This window comes from Orbicella faveolata, unplaced genomic scaffold (assembly GCF_042242905.1).
Source record: "Orbicella faveolata isolate gen_17 unplaced genomic scaffold, um_ofav_v1 contig_1, whole genome shotgun sequence".
In the NCBI taxonomy this organism is placed as follows: domain Eukaryota; kingdom Metazoa; phylum Cnidaria; class Anthozoa; order Scleractinia; family Merulinidae; genus Orbicella; species Orbicella faveolata.
Genome location: NW_028301536.1, coordinates 15,899,538 through 15,927,059, shown reverse-complemented (window position 1 = coordinate 15,927,059; position 27,522 = coordinate 15,899,538). Strand labels below are relative to the sequence as shown.

Here is a 27,522-nt window from a genome sequence, read left to right as displayed (position 1 = left end):
TCTACCCAGCCAAATTTTACAGACAAATGTATGGAAAATTAGAGCGTCTTCTAGCCAAGCTGCATCCTCCAAACTTGGTGAATACAATCTTCTACCTAGTCTTTTAACGTTTTGATTCACAAATTGTGTGAAATTCAATTTTGGAAAAAGTTATTTGCCATTGGATTCCCATACAAACACTGTAATTTCTGACCGCCTGGCCTACCCAACAAGATGGCGTCGAAAACCGTGATAAGGCCTAAGACATGAAACTATCCTTCCATTGTCATAGCAGTTTATTTTAATTTTCAATAACATTGTTTTTTATCATTTTTCAGTTCATTTCCTGAGCATCAGTTGTGCTCCAATCAATCCTCTTCACCAAGCAGCCATCCCAAGACCTTCTGAACAGCATGGTATGGTTCAGTCCTCCCAAACCAAAGATCGACTCATGGTCTAAGCTCATTCAGCTTCTACCCAGATCAGCCTGACTTCATCCAAGACTCTGATGAGACATGATGATGGTGGTCAGTAAATACACTGTGGGCTGGGAGGGGAGGGTAAATATAAAACTCTGGATGAACCTTACGAAGCATACAAGCACACACTCTTCGGCCAGAAGTCCCTAGACTTCTGATTCGGCTTAACTTAAGGTAGATAATTTAGTTAGTTTACTGATGCGTCCCTGGGATTGGTGTGGTTCCTCCCTTTTGCCTTGTATTAAATTTGGGTTTCTTTGCAGGTTCTTCAGCCAGTGATGGCAGATCGGCCTTAATTTTTTTCGGCCTCATTCAGTTCACTCCGGCTTTTTTCGACTACACTCCGACTGACGTTCAACTTCGCTTCGACTTCAATTCGACTTCAAGTTCAAGACATTATATGTCATTGTTCGTGCTGCGGTTTGACTCCCGCTTAGTTGCGCCTAGGTGAATTCATCTATTACATTTCACTTGACAGTCAGCACGCTGATAAGTGAAATTCGTCCAGTAAGGTTCAACCAGATATAACATTACAGCTTATAACTTAGTACCCTAGAAGCCAAAGCCATTCAACTGCAGCAAGGAGACCAGTTTTGGCCACTCGTTGCTGGTTTAATGGTTTCAGTTTCTAGTTCAGTTCAAGTAGTATCAATCAGTTGTTAGGACTCTAAGTACTTACCCTAATGCCTTTAATTTTTGTGAGGTTAACAATGTTTTTTAAAAAGCTTGCAAAGTGGGCCAAGTCAAATTTCAAGGAAAACATTTTTCCATCGTAGATGAGTCATTAAGATAACGTTCACCCTTGATGTCTACAAGGACAAATTTCATTTCTTTCTGACAGATCTGGATAATGGAAAAAAAATTTCCTTAAAACCTTCAAAAAATTAAAAGGCACTAGGGGAATGGGATTATGGGACAATGCACACACCTCAGTTCAGATAAGGTATCTAAGTAGACCACAAGACCAACCGATGAAGATGATCCAACCAACTTGAGGAGGAGGAGAGTTAGTCAGGCAGTTAGTAAAGACAGCCTTTGAGTGACAGGCAGTGGGGAGGATTTTCTCACTATGGTAGTGTTGACATTTAGACATGTACATCTGTCTCCTTGCCAATGCTGCCTTGTGGGAGGACTCTCCTCAAAGGAGGCCTACAGTGCATGTGGTAGGCCTTCATAGCTTAGACTGTCTACAAATTGTAGGCACAGGTAGACTTCACATCAGCAACAACAATACAGACTGGAAAAGTGAACACAGAAGACTGGTCTTCAATTGAGCCAACCAATGACTGTTAGAAGATCATCATGATCAGGTAGTTTAGTTAAAGTAAGTAGATAGGAAGCTACCAAAGCGGTGATGAAAGAAGAAGATGAAACCAGGACCAAGACAAGTAGATGAACACCAAACAATAGGTTGCTTACATTATGATGTCATTTGACTACAACAACCACATTTCACTGTATTTGGATCTACCGTGATTATAAAAATTTGGATTCTGTTTTTATGACATCACAATGAGAATCACCTATTGATAAAGTAAGAAAGAAAAGAGCACTACTAGGTTATTGTAGGTAAATAGGTAATGTAAATTGTTAAACAGGACCTGACTGGATGGAGTCGTCAGCATGTCTGCACAAGACTGACAGAGGACAGGAATGGATCCATGGCAAAATATCATTCTGGCCTTGTACGCCTAGGATATCAATGTTTCAACCAGCAATGCCATTGACGCTTCAAGATGTGCTTGACATTGTCTGTTTACTCCATGATGGAGCATGGGCAATTGTAGACAACACATACAACAAAAGCAATCAAGACATGCAACCTGCTTCAATGAAGTAAACACGGAGGTTATACTCTCATGTCTTATCCATGACATCGTGTTCATCATCCTTTGCCACTGAGTGGATCACAGGGAAACAACAAGGTCTCGCCATTCCTGTCAGTCCAATAGCTAACATTAGGAAGGAAGGAGTAGACAAGCCAGGTAGATAAAGTATTAATTGTAGCAAATTCAGCAGGAAGCAAACATCATGGCTTTGGATGAAGATAGTGGCAAAGTACAACAATGAATGGCCTTGGGTACCTGGGGTGCAAAATGATGATTTCAACAAGAGTTACCATTGAAGCTTTGTCACCATCTATTGTCATTGCTGCCATAATCAATCCTTTGGACACCAAGAGCTGCCCAGAAAAACAAAAGGATCTATCTGTATCCTTGGTCCTTTGCGGGTCAAAAGGCTTGCACCTAGTTAAGACTTAGAGCTTCCCTTCCTGTTCTTTTTTTGTTCTTCCCAATGGTGAACCTGGAATGTCTTTTTTCAATTTTACTCTCTGGAATCCATCTGAGAACAACTTTGCAGTTGTTATTTGCCTTCTATGGAGCATGTCCAATCCAATGTCACTTTAGTTTCAGAATGGATAACAGTCACCTCTAATCCGGCTTTTCCTTTATGGAAAACTCAAAACTGCAGTTTTCATTTCTTGGCCAAAGAAATACGACATTTTTCTCGAAGCTTTCTCCTTCTTCAAATCATGTACTGTCATTCTAAACAATCACTATTCTGCATTTTGAGACTGCAAAAGAGTCATATATATGTCTGTGTTTCCACTGTTGTTTCTACCCCTCAAGAGAGATCAGAAACTTATGAACACTCCTGTGACATTGCCTTGCCACTTCAGAATGTTTGTTCTTGAATAATGGCAGAGTTATTAAAGAACTGGAGAGATCCTGAAAAACAGTGTGTTCTCCAATCTTGACTGGTGTTGGTGCTGTTATGTTTAAAGTCATCACCCAAGTATTCTTCAGAGTGAGTAACCTTTACCTCCCAGCTCTCCAGTGGTTGCTACTTGATATTACAACAAAGATATAAAAGAGCAAGGTGATCTTCCAATGGAACAATGTCAACATAATCCTCTACTCCAGTCTGTGGTTCAAAACAGCACCCAACGGTGGCAATGTTTTACATTAAACCTCAGGTAACATATCCCAGTAGTACACCAGATTAAACATGGAAGCTTTTGTGAAAGTTCCAGCATTAAACTTATCATTGCTGTCTTCATCATCATCTTTGTCCCTGCTGACATTCTTTCTCCATTGTTCTCTATCACATGTAGATCTTAAATTGCTAACTCCTGTATCCTTTCTTCACTTTCATAACATCTGTGAAATATTTCATTACTCAGAAAATGTTGAATGCGGAAATACAACAAAACAACAAAAATGACTTTCATACTTCACTACTGAGACTCCTTAAGAGTTCCATGCCATGATTTCTTACTCAGTCAAGGTAATCTAACTGTAGCAGATCATTAATTGCCATGGATGGACATCTCATAATGATTTACCAGAAGATTGCCTTTCAAGGATATTAAAGTGTTACAATGCCAGTAGTTGCCATCAGCCCATGTGGTTCTCTTGAAAGTGAGAGTAATATAGTTATAGTCAGCTCAGTGGGTCAGACTTAACATGTTCAGCATTGAGCTGGTCTGGTCCAGCAAGGTGCTTTACCATTTTTAAAACCACTGTTCATATAAAGAAGTGATCTTCAACACTGGACCTCCATGTTAAGGACCTTTCTGCCATTTTCTGTCCTTCACTCTTCCTGTTCCCACCCAGTTGTAACAAATCTTGATTATCAATAATAAGTGTCTGTGCTATCTGTTGATGCCACGAATTTGTGGTCCTGCAGACTTTGCCTTTATTCTCTAAGAGAACTGGAAGTACTGGGCTTCTTCATCAGAGGATTCCAGAGCGCAGATTTCAATCAACCTGCCTGGCTGACATTGCACAGTGGCTTGTGGTTTGTTTTACTTCACTTACACCTCAGGATAGATGTTTCACAATGACTTTGTAGAAGATTTTGCTTTGTAAGGATAGCAAAGTGATACAGTGATACACTGTCTCATGTTGCCTTTACATTGCATTTCTTTCCTGAATCTTGGTATGAGAATGGCCTTGCTCCAGTCACTTCATATTGCTCCTACACACCTCACTTAATTAAATTCTCTGCAGCCATCACACTACACCATCCAAGTTGAAATGGTCCAGATGTTCAATCTACATTCGCAAAACCATTCATGTATTACAAGATTCCTCTTTTTTGGTGGGTAAGGTTGATGTCAATGACTTCCATTTTTCTGTCCAACACCCTTCCTGTTCCTTCTCAGTTGCAAGTAGCAAACCTTGCCTATTACTAATAGGTGTTTTTTCTTTCTGCTTACACCAACAAATTCACAGGTTTGCTTGGAAACTTAAGCAGAAGGCTCTGCCAAAGATACAAGATTCTCAACAACTCTTGTTTGATCTTAATGATCTGTTACTTAGACATTGAAAACAATTCTCTCATAAAATGGAACATACATGAAGCCCCTTTAACCACAATATTATTGGATTCAAGGAAACATGCACAGTTAGTGGAACGGGGACAACTAGGAGACCATCAAAGACAAGAAGAAAGCAAAGAGCAAGCTGGTGAGTAACTCGACCAAGTCCAGCAGTTCCATATAGAATCTGTGCCACAGACGATCATCCAAGAGAGTACAACATTAATTTTGTCTTGACTGTCTGGTAGTATTCAGAGTATAGCCTTGATTTAACAAAGGCAGTGACCTGATGGTCATGTACTTCCTACACAGGCCCCTCTTCTCAAACACAAGCTCTTTTATCCCATCAATGGGAAGATGACTGATGTGGGTGTAGACCCACCTGTTCAAAGAGGTCCTGGAAATATTGGATAAGTCCCTGAGTTAAAACAAGATGCCTCTGGGTATTGAGGACACAAAGATCAAAAACCCTTCTGCGGACCGACTGTTTATTTTATGGTAACCTTAACATAAGATAAAGATAAATGAGTCTCAATGCCTCTCCACAGCAGCCTTGTTGAGGGCTTCTCAAACATGCTGGGTTTAGTATTCTTCCTTTCCTTCTAAGAAGTTTCTCAGTCAACTTGCTTATCAAAAAGGTGCTTTTCATTTTGTACCTATGTCCAGAGGTTGTCTCGGGCTGTGGATTACTTGTGATTTGTAACAGTAGCCTCTGCTAATGTACTGCACTCAAACATCAAGGATACTGAGCAAAGCTAAGCTTTTTAACACATGATCTGCATTAAATTATATATTAAAGTGAATCCTTGGAGCCAATTGGCTCATAGCTGCCGGAGCTTATCCTGGTTTCTGTAACATAAAGTGGGTAGGAGTATTTCTACTTCCCCTGGATGGGATGCTAGTCCATCGCAGGTCACTCCCCTGCAATTTGTTAGGTTTCCCCAACAATTTGCTGGTACCCATTTATACTCCTGGGTGGAGAGAGGCACTATGAGAGTTAAGTGTCTTGCCCAAGAACACAACACAGTGTCCCCAGCCAAGGTCGAACCTGGACCACTCGATCTGGGGACAAGTGCACTAACCATGAAACCACCGCACCTCCACAGGACTTAAAAGTTCCTTTACAACACGTTTGGTTAATCCTGATTGGTAGACCTACTACACTTGGATTCAAGAAGAAGCCCAAGAAAATACACAAGAACCCCTGATATAATACAAGTGAGGAGCAATAAACATGTCCTTTAATTCAAAAAGGAGCCAAATGCAATATGCAAAACAGCCCTGAGCTTACACAAGAGAAACATCTGTCCTACTAACACCCTATGTGTAGCTTTAGTGATGGTGATCACTCCCAACACGCCATTAAATGTTACAAGAAATGTTCTGTTTTCCAGGGATGAGGATTATTATTAATTTCACTCTCATCCCACCTATTAAGAGAGGTGGAGGAAATTATGCCTGTATAGAAACAAGACACCACTGATGAATGGCCAGAAAGGTTCTTTTGTACTACAAAAGTTCGTAAGTCTTAGACACCATCATTGTTTACACTACTTAAAACCACGCCTTTCCACAACTCTCTCGTCATCCATGCCGTCTGATGCTACCAAATGTCCCACACAGCCAACTAGCATGTACTATACCAAGAAACCAATTTTCAGCTACTTGAAAGCAATGGAGCACTGGAAGGCTGGAATATTGAGGAATAACACAAATACTACCTACTCACTAGGTTGATTCCTAACTAAACAAGCACTGCTTTTCTGTAGCTGTCAACCAATCAAGGCCATCCTCTGATGTCAATAATACTGGTAGAGAAATGTCTCATCCCAGATCTTTACTACCAAAATATACAGAGCCTGCAACCTCTCAAGAATCTTGCAAGAGAAACACAAATCCTCCAACTGGACCACAGCATACACAGACACTTTCATCATAAGTGTCATGATTCATCATGTTCTTTGGCATGAACAAAATGTGTTATTCCACTCAGGATCAGTATTATCAAAGAACAGCTCTGGATTTCAGTCATCCTTGCCCAGCATCAGTACTGTAGAATCTGGATCTGATCAATATCTCATTGTTTCCTACTCAAGGATGAACTTCTCAGCAAACTTCTCAAGGTACGCAACTGCAAGTCTTGGATATCATTCAGGACTGAAAACAAAATTGCTTCCAAGTCTGTTCCCTAAGAAACAAATTTACTCCATCTGCACTAACTGGAGCCAAGAATATGTGAATTATACGTTTTTTCACTCATCTATCTGGTGACCTGTGAACGTCTACTAGTGCTATATAGCCCTTACATTTCAAACTCTATTTCTAGTCTTTGACTTGCCACTCACTTCTTGTTGCTGCCCTTTGAGACATTCCCGATTTATGGGGTGAGGTTTTCAACCTCATATTGAAGTCTAACCTGGAAGTCCTGTAAGAGAAAGACATTACAAACCTAATTAAAGGACTATCTTGCAGCAAGGGTGGATCAATTTCCAAACTGTGGAATTCTTGCTGGATCTTCATACCTTCAACTAAACTCACGACATCACTATACATGTGGAGCAGCTTCAAAAGGGATGAACAAGACTGGAATATGGTTGAGAGAAACCACTCAATAAGAGTCATCCGTGATCTTAGTGTCATTTGTACCTCTTGGTTGCTCTACTTGTATGCTTGTCATGTCATACATTCAGAAGCATTTCTCTGGCAATGCTTATGTTGAGACAGAGCTATCCTTTGGGTTGAAGGACCAAGAAATGATATTTAAGGTAAGTTGTTTCTACAACCTGGCAAGAGGTACGTGGATTAAGTTGTTTTAACTATAATAATTAATGATAGCATTTTGGTTCGGGTTTCGCTTACAGTTCGGCTCTTGGTTTCGGAACATTATCCGGCTACAAACACATTAAGGCTTGGTAGCGAGATGACTTGTTACCAAGCCAAAGCTCGCAGACCAATGAGAATCATCCAGGGGCCCTGGGTGTTCCAAATGAAGTGTCAACTGACACTGGGACACTCTTGGCTTTCTCTGGATGCTAAATTATTCAGCTTTAGGAGCGCACCCCCTCATGCTTTAACTTAGGTCCTGTGGATTTTTTTGCATTGTAAAAAGTAATATTGTTATTGTAAAAAGCATAGTAATCGTAGCTGGTGGTTGCTGCTCATTTTCGGGAGCAAACAGAAAGGAGGAGACAGCAAGAAATCACGAAGAGATTAAATATTATTGTAAATAACTTTTATGTTAATTTACATTTGCCAGAAACTCATAAGGAGTTGTTGAGCCCCTTTATGAGTTTCTGATATTACTTATTAATACAATAAAACTAAAAACATGGTGTCAGTCTGTTTTTTTCTAATACATTAGCTACTTAATGTAAGGTACTAAAGTATTGTTATCTAGGTGGAATCAGCCCACTTTCGGGGGCAAACACATTGACTCAAATTACCAAACTCAAACAGTGTCCATTTTCGGGGGCGTCCAAATTACCAAAATCAAGAAGCGTCCATTTTCGGGGGCGTCAAAAAGTGATCAAAAGTGAAATTTATTGAATGTTCATTGAGGACATGTGGGACCATCATTCCTCATCATAAAGGTAAGTCACACATGATTATCAGTTTCAGCTATTAACTTGTAAAATGTGCTTTAGTTCCCTGGTAGAGTGCTGATTAAATCCTCTCCTAAAAACCACCTCAAACGTGGACAATCATCCATGACCTTGCAGACAAGTTCATTCTACTACTACCAGAACAACAGAAAAGAAATGGATGCATGGATCAGAGGTAATCTTATTGATCATTGGTAACAACAAAGGCAGTCTTGCGAAGTTTAACAACAAAGGTATGATGAGAAATGGCACGAGTTTTGGAGACATTGCCTTGAATTATCTCCAAATTCTCAGAGCATACATCAGAAAAGAAAACAGTGTTAAGGTTGCCATTGTCTTGATGTACTGCAAAATTCTCAGAACATGTACTGCTCACACTGTACCAAATATATGGTTCAAAAAGAAATGATGTCTTTACACAAATCTCAAATGTATCTTAGCATGACCATCCTTGCAGAGATTGTGATTGTGAAATTAACCACTTGTCTCAAATTTAATGCACTTTTACTTTTAATCATTACTAACCTCTATCTTGAGCAGATCTGTGTTTGAGCAAATTAGCAGGATGCTCCATGAAAGCTTGAGAGTGTAACACTGTCCCTGATAAACATCCAGTGAGAAAGAACGTTGGATCAACCTATCAGAAAATTGCACCAGTTTGAGATGGAGATAATATTAAGAAGCTAGTGCTTTGGGACTGCACATGATTTCGATCAGAGGTAAGGTAGTTTTGATATTTCTGCCACAATGAATCAGACAATACTGCTTTAGCTGCACATAACTAGTACAACGTAGTTGACACATAGGACGCATGACTGCAGGGGACATTGTCTTGATATAGCTCCAAGTTCTTGCAGCCTGCATAACTTATACACTATTGGTATGAATAGGGAAAGACTATTGTTATTGCCAGAGCAATTATATTGAATTTACTAGCCAAATTCTGATCACTCAAGCCAATTACACAGAAGGATGACGTTAAGGGTATTGTATATTGTCTTAACCATCCACAATCAAATGTTCAGTACTTATATCATTCAAAGTGGAAGATTATATAAGGCTCACTTTTCTTCTTATCATTTTTCAGTTCATTTCCTGAGCATCAGTTGTGCTCCAATCAATCCTCTTCACCAAGCAACCATCCCAAGACCTTCTGAACAGCATGGTACAGTTCAGTCCTCCCAAACCAAAGATCGACTCATGGTCTAAGCTTATTCAGCTTCAACCCAGATCAGCTGACTTCATCCAAGACTCTGACGAGACATGATGATGGTGGTCAGTAATTACACTGTGGGCTGGGAGGGGAGGGTAAATATAAAGCTCTGGATGAACCTTACGAAGCATACAAGCACACACTCTTCGGCCAGAAGTCCCTGGACTTCTGATTTGGCTTAACTTAATGTAGATAATTTAGTTAGTTTACTGATGGGTCTTTGGGATTGGTATGGTTCCTCCCTTTTGCCTCGTATTAAATTTGGGTTAAGTTGCAGGTTATTCGGCCTCATTCTGGTTGGATTTTCACTTCACTCTGGCTTTTTTCGACTACATGCTGGCTCTGATGTTCAATCTCGCTCCGGCTTCATTTCGACTTCAAGTTGGAGACATTATATGTCATTGTTTGTACTGTGGTTTGACTCCCGCTTAGTTGCGCCTAGTTCAATTCATCTATTACATTTCACTTGACAGTCAGCACGCTGATAAGTGAAATTCGTCCAGTAAGGTTCAACCAGATATAGCATTACAGTTTATAACTTAGTACCCTAGTATCAATCAGTTGTTAGGACTCTAAGTACTTACCCTAATGCCTTTTATTGTTGTGAGGTTTACAATGTTTTTAAAAAGCTTGCAAAGGGGGCTGGTTCAAATTTCAAGGAAACATTGTTTCCATTGTAGATGATGTCTACAAGGACAAATTTCATTTTTTTCTGACAGCTCTGGATAAGGGAAAATAAAATTTCCTTAAAACCTGCAAAAAATTAAAAGGCACTAGGGGAATGGGATTATGGGACAATGCACACACCTCAGTTCAGATAAGGTATCTAAGTAGACCACAAGACCAACCAATGAAGATGATCCAACCAACCTGAGGAGGAGGAGAGTTAGTCAGGTAGTTAGTAAAGACAGCCTTTGAGTGACAGGCAGTGGGGAGGATTTTCTCACTATGGCCATGTTGATATTTAGACATGTACATCTGTCTCCTTGTCAATGCTGCCTTGTGGGAGGACTCTCCTTAAAGGAGTCCTACAATGCATGTGGTAGGCCTTCATAGCTTAGACTGTCTGCAAATTGTAGGCATAGGTAGACTTCTCATCAGCAACAACAATATAGACTGGAAAAGTGAACACAGAAGACCGATATGCATTGGAACCAACCAAGACTCTCACAAGATCATTATGATTAGATAGCAAGTGTAGTTAAAGTAAGTAGATAGGAAGCTGCCAATGCAGTGATGAAAGAAGACCAGGACCAAGACAAGTAGATGAACACCAAACAATGGGTTGCTTCCATTATGATGTCATTTGACTACAACAATCACATTTCACTGTACTTGGCCTTGAATAACAAGTACTTGCTTTGTTTACCACAAGGGAAAGACAAAAATTGGATTCTATTTTTATGACATCATAATGAAAATCACCTATTGATAAAGTAAGAAAGAAAAGAGCACTACTAGGTTATTGTAGGTAAATAGGTAATGTAAAGTGTTAAACAGGACCTGACTGGATGGAGATGTCAGCATGTCTGCTCAAGACTGACAGAGGACAGGAATGGATCCATGGCAAAATATCATTCTGGCGTTGTATGCCTAGGATATCAATGTTTCAACCAGCAAAGCCATTGAAGCTTCAAGGTGTGCTTGACATTGTCTATTTGCTCCATGATGGAGCATGGGCAATTCCTGACAACACATACAACAAACGCAAACAAGACATGCAAAATGCTTCAATGAAGTAAACGCGGAGGTTATACACTCGTGTGTCATCCATGACATCATTGTCTTCATCATCCTTTGCCACCGAGTGGATCACAGGGAAACAGCAAGGTTTCTCCATTTCTGTCAGTCCAATAGCTAACTTAAGATGTAAGGCGTAGACAAGCCAGGTAGATTGAGTGTTAACTGTAGCAAATTCAACAGGAAGCAAACATCATGGCTTTGGATGAAGATAGTGGCAAAGTACAACAATGAATGGCCTTGTGTACCTGGGGTGCAGAATGATGATTTCAACGAGAGCTGCCATTGAAGCTTTGTCACCATCTAATGACATTGCTGTCACAATCAATCCTTTGTATGCCAAGAGTTGCACAGAAAAACAAAAGGATCTGTCTCTATTCTTGGTCCTTTGCAAGTCACAAGGCTTAGAGCTTCTCTTCTTCCTGTTCTTCAACCAGGTGGACCTGGAATGTCCTTTTTCAATTTACTCTATGGTATCCATCTGAGAACAACTTGGCAGTTGTTATTTACTTCCTCATGGAGCATGTCCAATCCAGTGTCACATTAGTTTTGGATGGATAACAGTCACCTCTAATCCAGCTTTGCCTTTTTAGAAAACTCAATACTGTGTGTTTACTTGCTTGAGCAAACAAATACACCATTTTCTAATGCGAGCTATATTGAAGCTTTGTGCCTCTTGAAATAACGTACTGTCATTCTAAACAATCAATATTCTGAGTCTGGAGAGAGCAAAAGATTCTCATATATCTCTCTGTTTCTCCTATTGCTTCTACCCTTCCCAGAGAGTTAAGAATTTTAACTGATCAACTTAAACTTGTACAGGTTTCTGTGCCATGATTTCTTCCTCAATCAACGTAATCTTTCAGCAACAGTTCATTAATTGCCATGGATGGACATCTCACAATGATTTTACATAAGAGTGCCTTTCAAGGATAACAAACTGGTACCCTGCCAGTTGTTGCTGTGAGCCTGTGTAGCTTTCTTGAAAATTACTAAGACAACACCTCCGCTCCAGTCACTTGGTTATCCCTTCATGACCCAAGCCTCCAGTTAAAAGTGAGAGTAGTGTTATCTCTATAGTCAGCTCAGTGGGTCAGAGTTAAAATGTTTGGCACTAAGCTCATCTCATCTAGCAAGGTGCTTTATCCTTATTAAAAACCATTAATGAGCCACTTCTCATATAAAAAGGTGATCTTCAGCATCACAGACAATAGATTAGCTGGCTCATCTGGACCGGCAGGTTAAGGACCTTCCTAAAATGTTCCGTCCATCACTCTTGACCTGCTCCTTCCCATTTTAACAGACCTAATGCTTATCAATAATGGGTGTCTGTACAATCTGTTGATGCCATAAATTTGTGGTCCTGCAGACTGTGCCTTGATTCTTTAAGACAACTGGAAGTACTTGGCTGCTTCATCAGAGGATTACAGGGCACAGACGATTTGAATCATCCTGCATGGCTGACATTACACAGTGACATGCACCACCTTTGGTTTGTTTTACTTCACTTACAGTGTACATCTCAGGATAGACGCTTCACAATGACTTTGCAGAAGATTTTGCTTTGTAAGGATAGCAAAGTGATACAGTGATACACTGTCTGTCGTTGCCTCTCACTTGCATTTTTCTTGAAACTTGGTGTGAGAATGGCCTTGCTCCGGTCACTTGATATTGCTCCTACACACCTCACTTAATTAAATTCCCTGCACCCATCACACTACATCATCCAAGTTGAAATGGTCCAGACATTCAATCTACATCGTAACACCCTTCATGTATTTCAAGATTTCTTTCTTTGAGTGTAAAGTCGATATCAATGACTTCCATTGTTCTACCCAACACCCTTCCCGTTCCCTCTCAGTTGTGAGTAACAAACCTTGCTTATTGCTAACAGGTGTCTTTTCATTCTGCTGACACCCACAAATTTACAGCCCCTACCTCTGACACAAGACTCTCAACAACTCTTGTCTGATCTCAATGATCTGTTACTTAGACATCGAAAACAATTATCTCATAAAATGAAGCTCCTTTAGCCACAATTAGAATAAAGGGAAAATCCCCAATCAGTGGAGCAGGGAGAACTAGGAGACCATCAAAGACAAGAAGAAAAAAAAAGTAAAGAGAAAGCTGGTGAGGAACTGAAACAAGTCCAGCAGTTCTGTGTAGAATCAGTGCCACAGACGATCATCCAAGAGAGTACAACATTAATTTTCTGTCTTGACCGTCTTGTACTATCCAGCGTATAGCCATGATTTAACAAAGGCAGTGACCTGATGGTCATGTACTTCCTACACAGGCCCCTCTTTTCAAACACAAGCTCTTTTATCCCATTAATGGGAAGATGATCAATGTGGGAGTAGACCCACCTGTTCAAAGGGGTCCTGGAAATACTGGATAAGTCCCTATGCTAAAACAAGATACCTCTGGTTATTGAGGACACAAAGATCAAAAACCTTTCAGCAGATTGACTGTTTATTTTATGGTAACCTTATCCATAATCAAAAGATAAATGTGTTACAATGCTTCTCCACAGCAGCCTTGTTGAGGGCTTCTCAAACAGGCTGGGTTTAGCATTAATCTTTTCCTTCTAAGAAGTTTCTCAGTCAACTTGCTTATCAAAAAGGTGCTTTTCATTTTCTACCTATGTCCAGAGATCGTCTTGGGCTGTGGACTTAAAAGTTCCTTTACAACACCTTTGTTCAATCCTGATTGATAGACCTACTACACTTGATTCAAGAAGAAACCCAAGAAAATCCACAGGAACCTCTGGTATAATACAAGCGAGGAGCAAGAAACATGTCCTGTAATTCAAAAAATTAGCCAAATACAATATGCACAACAGCCTTCAGCTTACACGCAGATAAACATCTGTCCTATTAATACCCTACAGTATGTGCAGCTTTAGTGATGGTGATCACTACCAACATGCCAAGGAGGAAATTATGCCTCTATAGAAACAAAACACCACTGATGAATGACCAGAAAGGTTCTTTGTACTACAAAAGTTTATAGTCAACACCATAATTGTTTACACTACTTAAAACCATGCCTTTCCACAACTCTCTTGTCATCCATGTTGTCTGATACTACCAAATGTCCCACACAGCCACCAAGCGTGTACTTTACCAAGAAACCAATTTTCAGCTAATTGAAAGCAATGGAGCACTGGAACACTGGAAAGCTGGAATATTGAAGAATAACACACATACTACCTACTTCTCACTAAGCTGATTCCTAACTAAACAAGCACTGCTTTCTAAAGCTGTCAACCAATCAAGCCCATCTTCTAATGCCAATAATACTGGAGGAGAAATGTTTCATCCCAGATCTTTACTACCAAAATATACAGAGCCTGCAACCTCTCGAGAATCTTGCAAGAGAAACACAAATCCTCCAACTGGACAACAGCATACACAGACAGTTTTGTTGTAAGTGTCATGATTCATCATGTCCTTTGGCATGAACAAAATGTGTCATTCCACTCAGGATCAGCATGATCAGAGAACAGCTCTGGATTCATCCTTGCCCAGCATCAGCAGAATTTGGATTTGATCAATATCTCACTGTTTCCTATTCAAGGATGAACTTCTCAGCAAACTTCTCAAGGTAAGCAACTGCAAGTTCTTTAGAATCTTGGATATCACTCAGGTCTAAAAGCAAAATTGCTTCCACGTCTGTTTCCTAAGAAACAAATTCACTCCATCTGCACTGACTGAAGCCAAGAGTGATTATGTGAATTATACGTTTTTTCACTCGTCTACCTGGTCACCTGTGAACGTCTGCTAGTGCTATACAGCCCTTACATTTCAAACTCCATTCCTAGTCTTTGACTTCCTGCTTAATTGAATCTTGTTGCTGCCCTTTGAGATATTTCCTATTTATGGGGTGAGGTTGTCAACCTCATACTGAACTCTAACCCGGAAGTCTTGTGAGAGAAAGACTTCATTACAAACATAATTGAAGGACTATTTTGCAGCAAGGGTGGATGAATTTCCAAAGCATGGAATTCTCACTGGATCATTGTACCTTCAAGTAATCTCATGACATCACTATACATGTCAAGTAGCTTCAAAAGGGATCAACAAGACTGGAATATGGCCAAGAGAAACCACTCAATAAGAGTCATCCGTGATCTTAGTGTCAGTTGTACCTCTTGGCTGCTCCACTTGTATGCTTGTCATGTCATGTCATTCAGAAGCATTTCTCTGGCGATGCTTATGTTGAGACAGAGCTATCCTTTGGGTTGAAGGACCAAGAGATGATATTTAAGGTAGGTTATTTCTACAACCTGGCAAGAGGTACGTGGATTAAATTGTTTTAATTATAATAATTAATGATAGCCTTTTGGTTCGGCTTTCGCTTACAGTTCGGCTTTTGGTTTCCAAACATTATCCGGCTACAAGCACATTAAGGCTTGGTATTGACATTGATTCATTACCAAGCCAAAGATTACAGACCAATGAGAATCATCCAGGAGCCCTGGGTGTTCCAAAAGAAGTGTCAACTGACACTGGGACACTCTTGGCTTTCTCTGGATGCCAAATTATTCAGCTTAAGAAGTGCACCCCCTCATGCTTTAATTTAGGTCCTGTGGATTTTTTTGCATTGTAAAAAGCAATATTGTTATCGTAAAAAGCATAGTAATCATAGCATGTGGTGGCTGCTCATTTTCGGGAGCGAGTAGAATGGAGAAGACAGCAAGAAACCATGAAGACATTAAATATTATTGTAACTAACTTTTCTATTAATATGCATTGCCTGAAACTTAAAAGGGGTATTGAGCCCCTTATGAGTTTCTGATATTACTTATCAATACAATAAAACTAGAAAAAATGGTGTCAGTGTGCTTTTCTGTAATACATTATGAGTCACTTAACTTGAGATTAAATAACTATTACTGTCTAGGTCAAATTAGCCCACTTTCGGGGGCAATCACATAACTCAAAACGTCCATTTTCGGAGGCATGAAAATCATTACAAAAGTAAAAGATATTGCTCATTTCATTAAGACATTTTGGATCATCTTTTGTTATCATGAAGGTAAGTGATGTATATGTATGTTTTTCAGTTCCAGCTATTAACTTGTAAAATGTGCTTAAGTTCCCTAGTAGATTGCCGGTGAAATCATATTGTGACAACAGCCTCATAAATGGAGAATCACCCATGGACTTGCACACAGCTTTATTCTGCTACTGCCAGAGTGGAGAAGAAATGTACCAATGGATCAAGGGTTAACTTGCTTCTTTCATTTGCTACAAAAATGCAGTCCTGAGAAGTTGCAATAATGGTATGTGGAGAGGTGGCATGATTCTAGAAGACATGGTCTTGATGTAGACCAAATTCTAAGAACATGCATTAGTAAGAAAGGCAATCAGTACAGAGAAATTATATTCTATTATATCTTGATATACACCCAAATTCTCAGAACATACACTAGCGATGCAGTCAGTATGGAGAATAACATGTGTGAATCAAAGATATATTGTTTTGATGGTACCATCAAATTCTCAAAACAGACATTAGTATAGTAAAACTAGTAGAGGTTGTAGGTGTGGAATAATATTAAGACTGGTATGTTTTTAATCCTCTGAGAGTTACTAACTTCAACCTTAAGCAGCTTTGTCTCCAAGTTTATTACCAGGATGTGACAGCAACACTGACCTCATGATGTCAACTTTGTGTATTGGTCTAAAACTGTTGTTGACACCAGTCCACTTGGAAACCACAGGGGGTCACCCAAACAGACAGCAGCATCCATGTGAGATAACATTATTGAGAAGTGCTCTGTGATTTACCATCTTTCAACAATGGTAAGGGAGGTTGATGTTTACCTTGATTAAGCTGTACATGGTCAATACAACTTGCTCATTATGATAACCATCAGTACTGAGGATGTTAATCTAACATCAAATTCTTGCAGCCTACTAAAACTTACCAATGTTCCACTCTCTTGAGCAATTTTGTGTTTAAGCGAATTGGTAGGATCATCCAGTGACCACCTGAGAAAGCTCTATGTCATCAACGTTCTTTGCTGGTGTCCAAGTACCATGTTGATCCTGGTGTACATGAAATGAGGGCTTTCCATACGCCACAAGAGAAAGAAAACAGAATTGAGATGCCTTTCGCAGTATGTCATCCATAGCTGCTTCACTTCACTTCACTTAGCTTCTTTGTGCCTTGTGGCACATAAGGCCTCCATAGCTGCACCAGCCCTTTATAACAACAGGTAGAGAATTTGAATGCATTGACTTTGACAACTTTCTGAAACTGTATCACTGCTATGTGTAGTGCTACCTGTTATAAAAATAAACATACCTTACTTATTTAATAAGCAAGGATCTGTTTTAGAGGGAATTGTAATGATGAACCACAGAATTCTAAAAAGATGTACTGTATGTAATAGCAAACAACATGGAGAGATATAAGCACCATTCAACTGAGTGAATATTGTCTTGATGTACTGAACAGTCACCAAATTCTCACAGCTTAAACATGCATACATGTACATGTGGCCGCTGGGATGGATAATTGATTCTAGGGGACACTGTCTTGATGTAACAACAAAATATTACTTCTCACTAAAATATGTACATCAGTGCCTGTGGGATTAGCAGTCACTGTGACAATAATTCTTTTCACCTTTTAAACGTTAGGTGATACAATTCCCATTTTGAGCAGTTTTGTGTTGAAGAAAATTGACAGCATGTTCCGCTAAGAATTCATCATCAGTGACAGCTTGAGAAGACTCCATGATGACAGCATGTGTTAGTGATGTCCAGCTATCCCTGCTGCTAGTGCACCCAGAAATTCTCTGATTTGCAGATTCTCTGTGTACATGACCTCAGCATCTACCAAGGAAAAAGATAAGTAGTAGCAATCACTAAGAAAAAAGATATTTGCCTTGATATCCCACTGAATTCTCATTAATGAAATTAATTATTAAATAAATTAATTATCATAGCTTCTTCTAGGAGAATTCTGGTGACACAAAATAAAATACAACTTGGTCGTAGTCAGAATAACTGTCTTGATGTACTACCAAATTCTCAAAAGAAATATTGGTATAGAAGGGAGAATTGCCTTGACAAAGTTCCAAATTCTCACAGAATAAAAATTACAAAGAATTTATCGATGCAGTTGTTGAAAAGAAGAAAAAACATGATTCTTTTTATCTTGATAAGTTACTGATTAAAAACACCCTTTTATCTTGAGCAGCTTTGTGTTAAAGAGGTCATAGCATCAGAAGGATTCACCTTTGTGATGACATCATGATGTCAACATTCATAGTTTGTGGCCTACCAGTTGTCATTGCTGCAGTGTGTACTTGGGTCCTCCTTTTATATGTAGCATCCACCTGAGAAGAAAATAATGTCAAGAAGTGCTTTGTTACAGTGCCTTCATAGCTCCAGCAACCTTTCAGCCAGAGGTAAGGAAATTTCAGACAGATTTTGACTTCTGACAATCTCTATAAATGAGACTGGAACAAGAAGGATTCTAGCTGATGGTCTTAATGTACCAACAAATCTTCACAACATTTCATTTTTTCCACAACTATTAGTAGCAATCAGTACACTCTTCCCAAAGAAACCACTTCTCGCATCTGATGTAGGCCCAATTCTATGAGAAATTGCTTTGATGCAAAACCAAATTGTCATAACTTTCATACATTGATCAGTACAGGTAACCATATACATGCAAAAAAAGGAATTAAAAGCTTGCCTCTGCCTAAGAGCCATTGTCTTGATGTATAACCAAATTCTCACAATACAGTACTAACATTAGTATAGTACATTTAGAATTTTAACCTTTCATAAATTACTAATATTTAACACAATTCCACCTTAAGCAGATTTGTGTTTAGCCAATTGACAGGATTCTTAGCAACATTTCGACTTCAGCTACAGATTGAGAAAACCCATGCAATGAGGTCACCATCTCTTGTTTGTGTCCAATTTCCTTGCTGCCAAAATAGATGGAAGTGCTGGTGAGTTTCCATGACTGAGGGCAGAATCTAGTACCTGAGAGGATGAAAATGGTGAGACATGATCCCTTAATAGCTGCATCAACAAGAGTTACCAGTACATAAGAGGTACAGGGCTTCAATATATTGATTTCAACTTCTAACACTTGCAGGCACTCACTTTACTCACTTACATGGTTGATAGAACCTGCATAGAGTTGTATCAGAGTACCATTTGAGAGGATGCTGTCTTTATTTCAATCTCAGCATGCAACATCTGAGTGCCCCATGACATAAAGCGCCATATTGATTCTGTGCCAGATGTGAACCTGGAGATGAAGAATTACCAGAAGCTATCGACCTGACAGAAAAAAAAACCCCAAGAAACACTTGATTGCAGTGTTCATTATAAATCCATTACAAGAGGTTGCTTTCTACAAGAGGTGGGAAATCTTGATTTATTGGCTCTTTAGTCTAGCACTGATGTTATGGTAACAGTACAGCATTACTATCTTGTTCTAAAGTTTTGAAGATGCTCTGAACATCAGAAAATTCCCTCTGGACTCACAAGACAAACTGAACTCAAGCAAGTGAACAGATACCTTCTACAGGATGATCTTTGCTTATGCTTAGCCAGTAGTCTATGATCTCTCACTTATGCCTAGGATTGTACACTAATGAGATGCATCACAGTGTTGTTTTCATATCATTATTGTATGACATGGCTGGATTGTTTGAAAGCCAGTTAATGCCAACCCAGGATCTCTTCATGTTCTGAGGATCAGTATCAATTATTAGACTGCACATCCACCAATTCTTGTTAATAAAATTATTTATTCATTTTCATCTAATTTTTTTTCAGGACTATAGTTGATGCTGTCAGTTTGGACTGTCAATCCCATGTGGAAATCATAATAAGATCACACAACTCTATAAGAATACTATTTGCAAGAACTTCTGAGAATGTCGCTGAATCTTGTAAGAATCTTTCAAAACCATTGAAATAATCTTACAAGAATTTTAAAATATTGTTTATCATCATCTTGTCATAAATGCATAAGATGTTGTAACAATATTTCATTTTCCATCAATAGCTGATCCTTAATTAAAGCATCTTGTAAGATTTTGTACAAATCTTTCAAAACTTAAAAGAATCTTAGAAGAACTTAAAGTCTTGTAAGATCTTATAAGAACTTGAAAGAATCCTACAAATTCTTATGAGAATGCAAGAACTTATATTGCAATTAAATTAATTATTCATATTAACTACATTGTAAAATATAAATATATATATAAATTTACATAACATTAAAAATATTTAAAATGAAAAATGTCAATTAAATGCTAAAATATTTAATGAAAGATATTATTAACATCCTGTAATAAACCTGCAGTTTAATAGATATCTCCATAAATCAAAAACCTGAGATAAAAATTCCTCAGACTCTCAAAGAATCTTACAAACATTCTTTATGAGTTGGTAACATTCTTATCATGATTTCCACCTGGGTTTACATCACGGAGGACCTGTTACCAGATGAAAAAAGAAAAGAGGAAGCTGAAAATATCAAGCGTATTACAGCAGATCAGATGTCTACATCTGACAAGGTAAGCACTAACAATGTTATCATCAATAACTTACAAGCCAAGATGAATGTGTCGTTTTTTTTTTTTAAATCATTTGCCTGCCACTAGGTGGGAAAGGTCATGCAGTGGCCTTATGGTTAGAACAATTTCTGGATCAAGTAATCTGGGCAGTTCCAGCAAACTGCTCGTTTGTGTTCTGTTACAGGGGAGCAGCAATATTCCTAGTCACTTTATGTTGACAGAAAACATGAATTAATAACATACTGAACATACCTGGACTGTTTACAAAACAGTGACAGTACACTTATTACTTGTTTTGTTTTGCTAACCACAATCAACTTAGGTTGTTAAAACAACCTGAGTTAATTTTGGTTGACTGATTGATTGATTGTAGGGCATTTGATAACAGATCTAAATGATATGCTTTTATTCAGGATCAGACAGATGAATTGAAATTGTACTATACGGCATTTGCTGCTGGTCATCCATATGCTAATAAAGAAGGAATACCAATAAAGAAGTACAAATGTGAGTGACTACATTGTATTTTCTAAGAGTTGCACTTCCTGACTTAATCTGTGTTGTCTAATACAAGATTTACTGACAAAGTTTTTAACTTATACAAATAAAAGTTTATATTATATTTTTGGTACCTTATAGTGAATGGCTGGTATTATATGCCTCCTGCAGATAATACTACCCATTGCATTCGTCTTACATTGTTGTTGTTCTTTTTCAGTGCTGGATGTCCTTGACGACAAAAACATTAATTCCTTGTCTATTACCTCTGTTTTTCCAAGTCTACAATATGCTTGCACTAACGTTGCAAAAGAGCACAACAAGATGGACAAGGGGCTCTACCTGAGTGAAAAATAACATCCGCATTCAATAATTTTATAAGGTATGGAGACTTTCTTTGCTTCTATGCTGAAAACAGGAATTAAACAACCACACTACCAAATTTTCAGAGCTCAAAAATAAAAGAAATCCATGGCACACAATAAGGTGTCTTAAAATTTCAAGTTTTGGACTATTAAGTGCTGTTGAATATCTTGTGAATGGTTCCAAGAGGCAATCAAGAATAAGGGAATACTGAATTTGACATCATAGCTGAGTTGTGCACAGTGAGTGTAGCCGTATAACTGCAGTTTAAACTGTCAACTGATTATTGTAATTAAATGTCCTTTTTTCTGGTTTTCAGGATAATTTCCCCCCACAAACGAGTCTTCTTTACGGTCATCTGCAACTTACATTACTTTGTACATCAAAAATGTACCTTGGACACTTCCCAGCAATTTTTAAACCCCCACAAGTGACAAGTTGCATTGGCAGGCAAGCAAGCAAAACCACTGGGCATTAAACTATAAACTGTGTGGAGGAAGGTTAGTTACAACCAAAGATAATTTCAAATAAATGCCTGCAAGATGGCAATAAAGGCAGAATGGATCAACAGGGCTTATTACAATGGACCATGTTTCTTCTGTCATTTTGGTCAAACTAACAAGGACATTAATGCTTGGTATCTCAGCCTATTCAAGCATCACGATTAAAGGACAGCAAACCACAGAAAAGAACTTTGAACATATAAGTGACAATTGGGAGACCGTCAGAGTAAAACAACTCTAATAAACCATGATGAACATTTAGCCTTAGTCTAATAATGAACTCTCTCTGAAATTAAATGTAAAAATTGAAGGGCTGCTATAAAAACAGCCCTATATTAAGTGACCCTTGATCTCATACCAAATTCTCCTTTTTTCATAGGAAACACAATACAATGCTTGAAGAATCAAGCAGTCTATCACATATCAGTTGAGCCTTTTTTCCAAACACCCCTTCAATTAATGATAGCCATAAAATGTGATTTCAGTGTTATATAACTTTTCAGACTGGTTTCAGTATTTGTAATGCTCAGCAGAACTTTGACTGAAAACAAAAGCAAAATAGTTTTAATAAAAACAACTGAGCCTCTGTTAGTTTCCAAACCACTTTGACAGTGTCAGTCTTTTTGTAGACAGTTACATAATTAAATTTTTGTTTTGGTACAATCCTTAAAAATGTGAACCTTGTTTGCTTATCTTGCATCATTGCCAGGAGTCCTCACGAGCCACTGCATTAAAGTATGTACCAAATTTATCAAAAATATTCTGTAGAATTTGGCATGAATATTTGGCCCAAAGTAAAAAGAAAAACAAATTGTAAAAAGAAAAACAAATTGTAAAAACATTAAAGGTTACTTAATCACAGCAATTCCCCAAAATATTCATTCGCCTCCATGAAAAGAGTATTTGCCTGCACCAGTTCAAGGAGACATGTTTTATCATGTAGTTGCTATATGACACCTTTCCCATCTGTGTTTATTTTTACTCATGAGATCATGAAAACTTAAAATACTACATTCAGTTACCCACAGGCAAAGGGGGATGCAGCTCAGCTTTAGCAAATTAACATGTGAAAAATATTGTGCATGATCGGCAAAACCAAAAATAATTGGATCAGTATGTCTGCCACTTCACTTATATACTCAAAAAGTTTTGAACGATGAAAATCTTAGATGAAGACCAGTGTTCTGAGGTTTTGATTAAGTTTTGTGTTTGTGCCCTGTCCATCATAATGGAAGAAGTACAGAGGTCCTTAACTTGCTCCATGTAACAGCTAATTCTAACAAGATTAAGGACCCTTTTGTACCAACCTTAAAGATGGACCCCTCTATAATTAGGCTGCATACTTGCTTAATAACTGTTTTAATCATGACACATACAAGGACCGATGTCCTCCTAAAATTTGACCAAGTCAAGACCTCAGACTACCGATCCTTATATGAACTAGCTGCATCATTCCTTTGACCTCTTACAAGGTTATGTCAAGCTCGCACTATTTCTCATGAAAACCAGTCATACTAAACACCCCACAGATCCAGGCATTTCCTTGAGATGGTTCTTACAAATACATTTTTATGGAGGTCAGTGACAGTACTCAAGAAAGCTTCCGGCAATTTCCAATCACAAGTCTTTTACACTTAAAATTCATAATTTGAGCTGATTATGCATGCACAACATTGTACACTTTAAGTGGTGGCTTGATCATCACTTTTAAAATCCATGCAACTTCTCTAATGCAGTGGTCTAGGGCTACTGTACCCGTATGACCAATAATAACATATTCTAAATTGCTGTGTGGGTTGAAACTGACAGAGGTTTCAAAGATTTTTTGTCACTTAAGACTGTACATAAAAGCGATCTTTGCAGTTTTAAAGCAACGGAAGTTGATAACTTCAATTAGGGAATCTTTGTCTATGTCGTCATTGTGCCCCATCATAAATTTATTTAAAAATTACATTTTGTTTGGCAAACTCAAAGATGTTATTACCTTTTTGATAGCAATAAGAGGTTTCAGAATCACTGTGAGAAGTAAATTATGACATCACCAATGCTCGCCTTATCTTAAAAGAATTCAGATTAAATACATGCCCATGTGCATGTCTTGGTATTGTAGCTTTTTCAAGTATTGCTATTTGTTACTGCTTTTAACACATTTAGAATTTTTTCCATTGTGTGGAGTGGTTTCAGTTAAGTGTTGTAAAAGCAAAGCAAGAATGACCCATTACAACAAATGCACTACAATATAATTAGCAAATCAGAACTAGAACAATAGCTGATTTAAATAAGAATGGCAACTATTCAAGAACAAGGCATACCCAGTACTTGCCATTCTCATTCAAATCAGCCATACAAGTTGACCCGGTCCAAGTTTTGTAACAGCTTATTATATTGTTACAGCTTTGAAGAAGTTTGGTACAATATTCCAAAATGAACCAGAAGCAAACCATCTGATATACCACTGCAATTTGTTCCTCTAAAATCCACTCCCAGGAAAATTACATGAAATACAATTTCTCAATAATGCATGGCAATACCACCTTTAATCAAGTTCCATAACAAATATACAAAACATTTTTTCCAACAAGTGACTGATGTACAAAAATGAACTGAAGCAAAACTTGGAACATCAGTATTCTTCTTGATCACCAGCGCTTTGATCATAACCTTATGCCCAGCTAATCTTCACATATAGCCTAACAAAGCCTGCTAACTTGCTAATGCTGTAATGAATCAAGAGTTTTGGAAGTTCCAAGTCATTTAAAATTTGTTTCTTTTCACAGAACGTAGGAACTGATCCTTCTGTATTTGGCAGCAAAAACTACAAAATCAAATCTAAGAACAACATTTTTCTCTAAATCATAACCAACAGAAATGAGATAAATTTGGAATGTTGAAATACATTGTTCAAACTATGCTGTAAATCTTAAGTTCATTTACTTTAATTTATAATCAACTGTTTAAAATAAAGTGAAATGTTAGCAGAATTTAAGAAAAATGTAGTCTGGTGTCTTTGTCTCGCTGGGTTTTGTAACTGTTAATTAATTTTTGTTTCGCCATTTCTAAGAGTGAAACTTATTGTATTGTCAACACTTACATCGCAATTGTAAATCGTAACAAACGCTATCACTTTCACTTAAACTAAGGATGGTTGACTGATAACTGTATATTTTTTGAAGAGGTCAAAGTTCTCCCTATATGCCATATTTGGGAGGTTGTTTTTCTAGTCCCTGGGTGTGCTTACTACCGGGGGGGGGGGGTATTCCCATATATGGGCTATATAGGTATGTGCGGCCCCAAAGAGTAGGGTTTTTCAGCCATTTTGGTCATAAATAGGGTATCGACTTTGGCAATTTTGGTTATAAATAGGGTATGGTTTTAGCACTCTAGTCTTGAATTGGGTATGTTTCTTAGAAGAAGCTACCTTTTCATCTTTATCGATAAAACCATTAACAAAAGCCGTTCATAACTTATGTTTGGGGCAACTGTGTCAGCCACAAGGGTCATAACTAGGCTTTCAAATTTTTGGACAGGTCATAAATAGGGTAGCAAAAAATGTAGATTTTGGTCATAAATAGGGTAAGGGTTTTGGAAAGTGGGCTGCATACCCCCACCCAATAGTAAGCCCCCCCCCCCCCCAGAGGCTTACTATTGGAAAGCTGGGGGGTAACCCTCCGATGGACCACCATCCCATCCAGGGAGGAGGAGAAATACTCCTAGTCACTTTGTACTACTAAAACCAGAGATAAGCACTGGCCTGAAGGGCCACTTGGCTTGTATGCAGACAAAACCTTACCTGTATTACATTTACTGTTATAACATAACTAGCAAAACTGTGCTGTCAAGCTCTGTCACATGAGCACACATGACATGTGCTCTGTCACATGAGCACACATGAGCTCTGTCACATGAGCACAATCCAATGATGCATGCTTATCATGTAAGTCTTGCTTCACCAGAGAAATTTTCTTCACCTTGCAAGTGATTGGTAATCATCATACATTTATTTCCATTGGCAATGTTATAAAACAGTGCCATGCTTTTAGATACGCATCAGATGCACTCAGGAAGTTTAGAGAACACTGAAGAAGCTAAAAGTTGCTCTTGGCTCAACCTCCAGCAACTCTGTTCTCTTAACTTCCCACGTGCAACAAGAAGTCTCAATTGCCAAACTTATATTAGAGACGAATAATTATCCTTCTGATATGGGTAATTTGTCTGCCTGAGACGGTTAAGTCATCTAAGAATAAATGCGGTGTTTAAATGAAATACATGGTCAAATTCATCTTCGGCTGATTCATCGGTCAGCACGTCGTGAAGACACGCTGACAGCTGAATCAGTTGAAGATGAATTTGGCCACATAATTTGTCTTAACACTGGATTTATACCTAGACGACCTATCCGTCTCAGACAGCTAAATCATCTCAGATGGATAAATCGTCTCCTAGTATAAATTCAGCGTAGGATAATTCATCTCTTAGTGTAAATTTGGCCATTGATGCTGATGAATCAATAATCGATAAGTGTGGGAATCTTACTTTCATTGAAAAGAGGTCTGAAAACAATGCCAGCAGGAGCTGTCATTGCCCGGGGGGTGTCATTGCAAGTCTGTTTCTGAGGTGCAGAATTGCTGAAAATCAGTTCAAGGCGGGAGGCCAATGTATTCTCGCCTAATTTAAGCTTATGAGATGAAAATAAGCTTAGGTGATGCTGAAGTGAGCTAAAAGAAGCGTTTTTCTGCAACCCCTGCAAAGAGCCCTCAAGTGGCACAAAAACAATTAACACTTAATAAAGTTACTTACTTGCTCTCACTCACAGGTGCAAGAAGGCTACTTTAGTCTCTCAAGAGCAAAGAGAGGGTCCAAAACACGTATTTAGACGAATAGCAAGCCCCTAGTCCGGGAAACCCGTAGAAAACAAGTCAAAGATGCGCCGTTTGATGACGTTTTTCTTTGATCGGGGCATGATAGGGTTTCCGCGATTCTCGACTTCCTTCATTTTCCAAAGGTTTTTCGGGTTTTTTCCTCCGAATCGTGAAGCCATATAGCAACCTTTTGCCTGTCTTAATACTACAAAGCAATCGATCCTCTTCTGGCAAGGAGAACTTCATTAGTGTGGTAAACTTTTGCACGTTTTTAAGAAATCCTCAACTGAACTTCAAACCATAGCAAACCCTTCAGCAAACCCATTTCAACACAACGCGCGCAGTTCCGCGCGCAATCGCGCGCAACCTTATTCATGAGAGAAACTGGGAACGA

General features: G+C 38.5%; 1 protein-coding gene and 2 long non-coding RNA genes across 10 annotated transcripts; 2 read left to right on the top strand and 1 right to left on the bottom strand.

Annotated features, from left to right (window-relative positions):
• Positions 1–257: 257 nt before the first annotated feature.
• Positions 258–27,515, bottom strand: LOC110050306 (uncharacterized). Of its 8 annotated transcripts, none has more exons than XR_016208003.1 (11): positions 27,067–27,509; positions 19,492–19,658; positions 19,178–19,355; positions 18,637–18,691; positions 17,977–18,185; positions 17,273–17,549; positions 10,405–10,467; positions 9,450–9,637; positions 8,910–9,021; positions 7,128–7,207; positions 258–484 (listed from the first exon to the last, which is right to left on the bottom strand). It is a non-coding gene; the product is annotated as an uncharacterized LOC110050306 (long non-coding RNA). The 8 variants fall into 8 exon arrangements; XR_016207997.1 differs by having other exon boundaries at positions 18,591–18,691; positions 27,067–27,508; XR_016208000.1 differs by having other exon boundaries at positions 7,089–7,207; positions 18,591–19,355; positions 27,067–27,515.
• On the top strand, positions 19,349–20,263 carry LOC149118224 (uncharacterized). Its single transcript, XR_016208007.1, has 3 exons — positions 19,349–19,426; positions 19,565–19,740; positions 20,160–20,263. It is a non-coding gene; the product is annotated as an uncharacterized LOC149118224 (long non-coding RNA).
• On the top strand, positions 20,728–21,828 carry LOC149118223 (uncharacterized). The gene is made up of 3 exons (XM_089292043.1): positions 20,728–20,905; positions 21,319–21,412; positions 21,624–21,828. Exons 1-3 carry the CDS (start codon positions 20,792–20,794, stop codon positions 21,758–21,760), a joined length of 345 nt encoding a protein of 114 aa, XP_089148169.1. The 5' UTR covers positions 20,728–20,791; the 3' UTR covers positions 21,761–21,828.
• Positions 27,516–27,522: the final 7 nt, after the last annotated feature.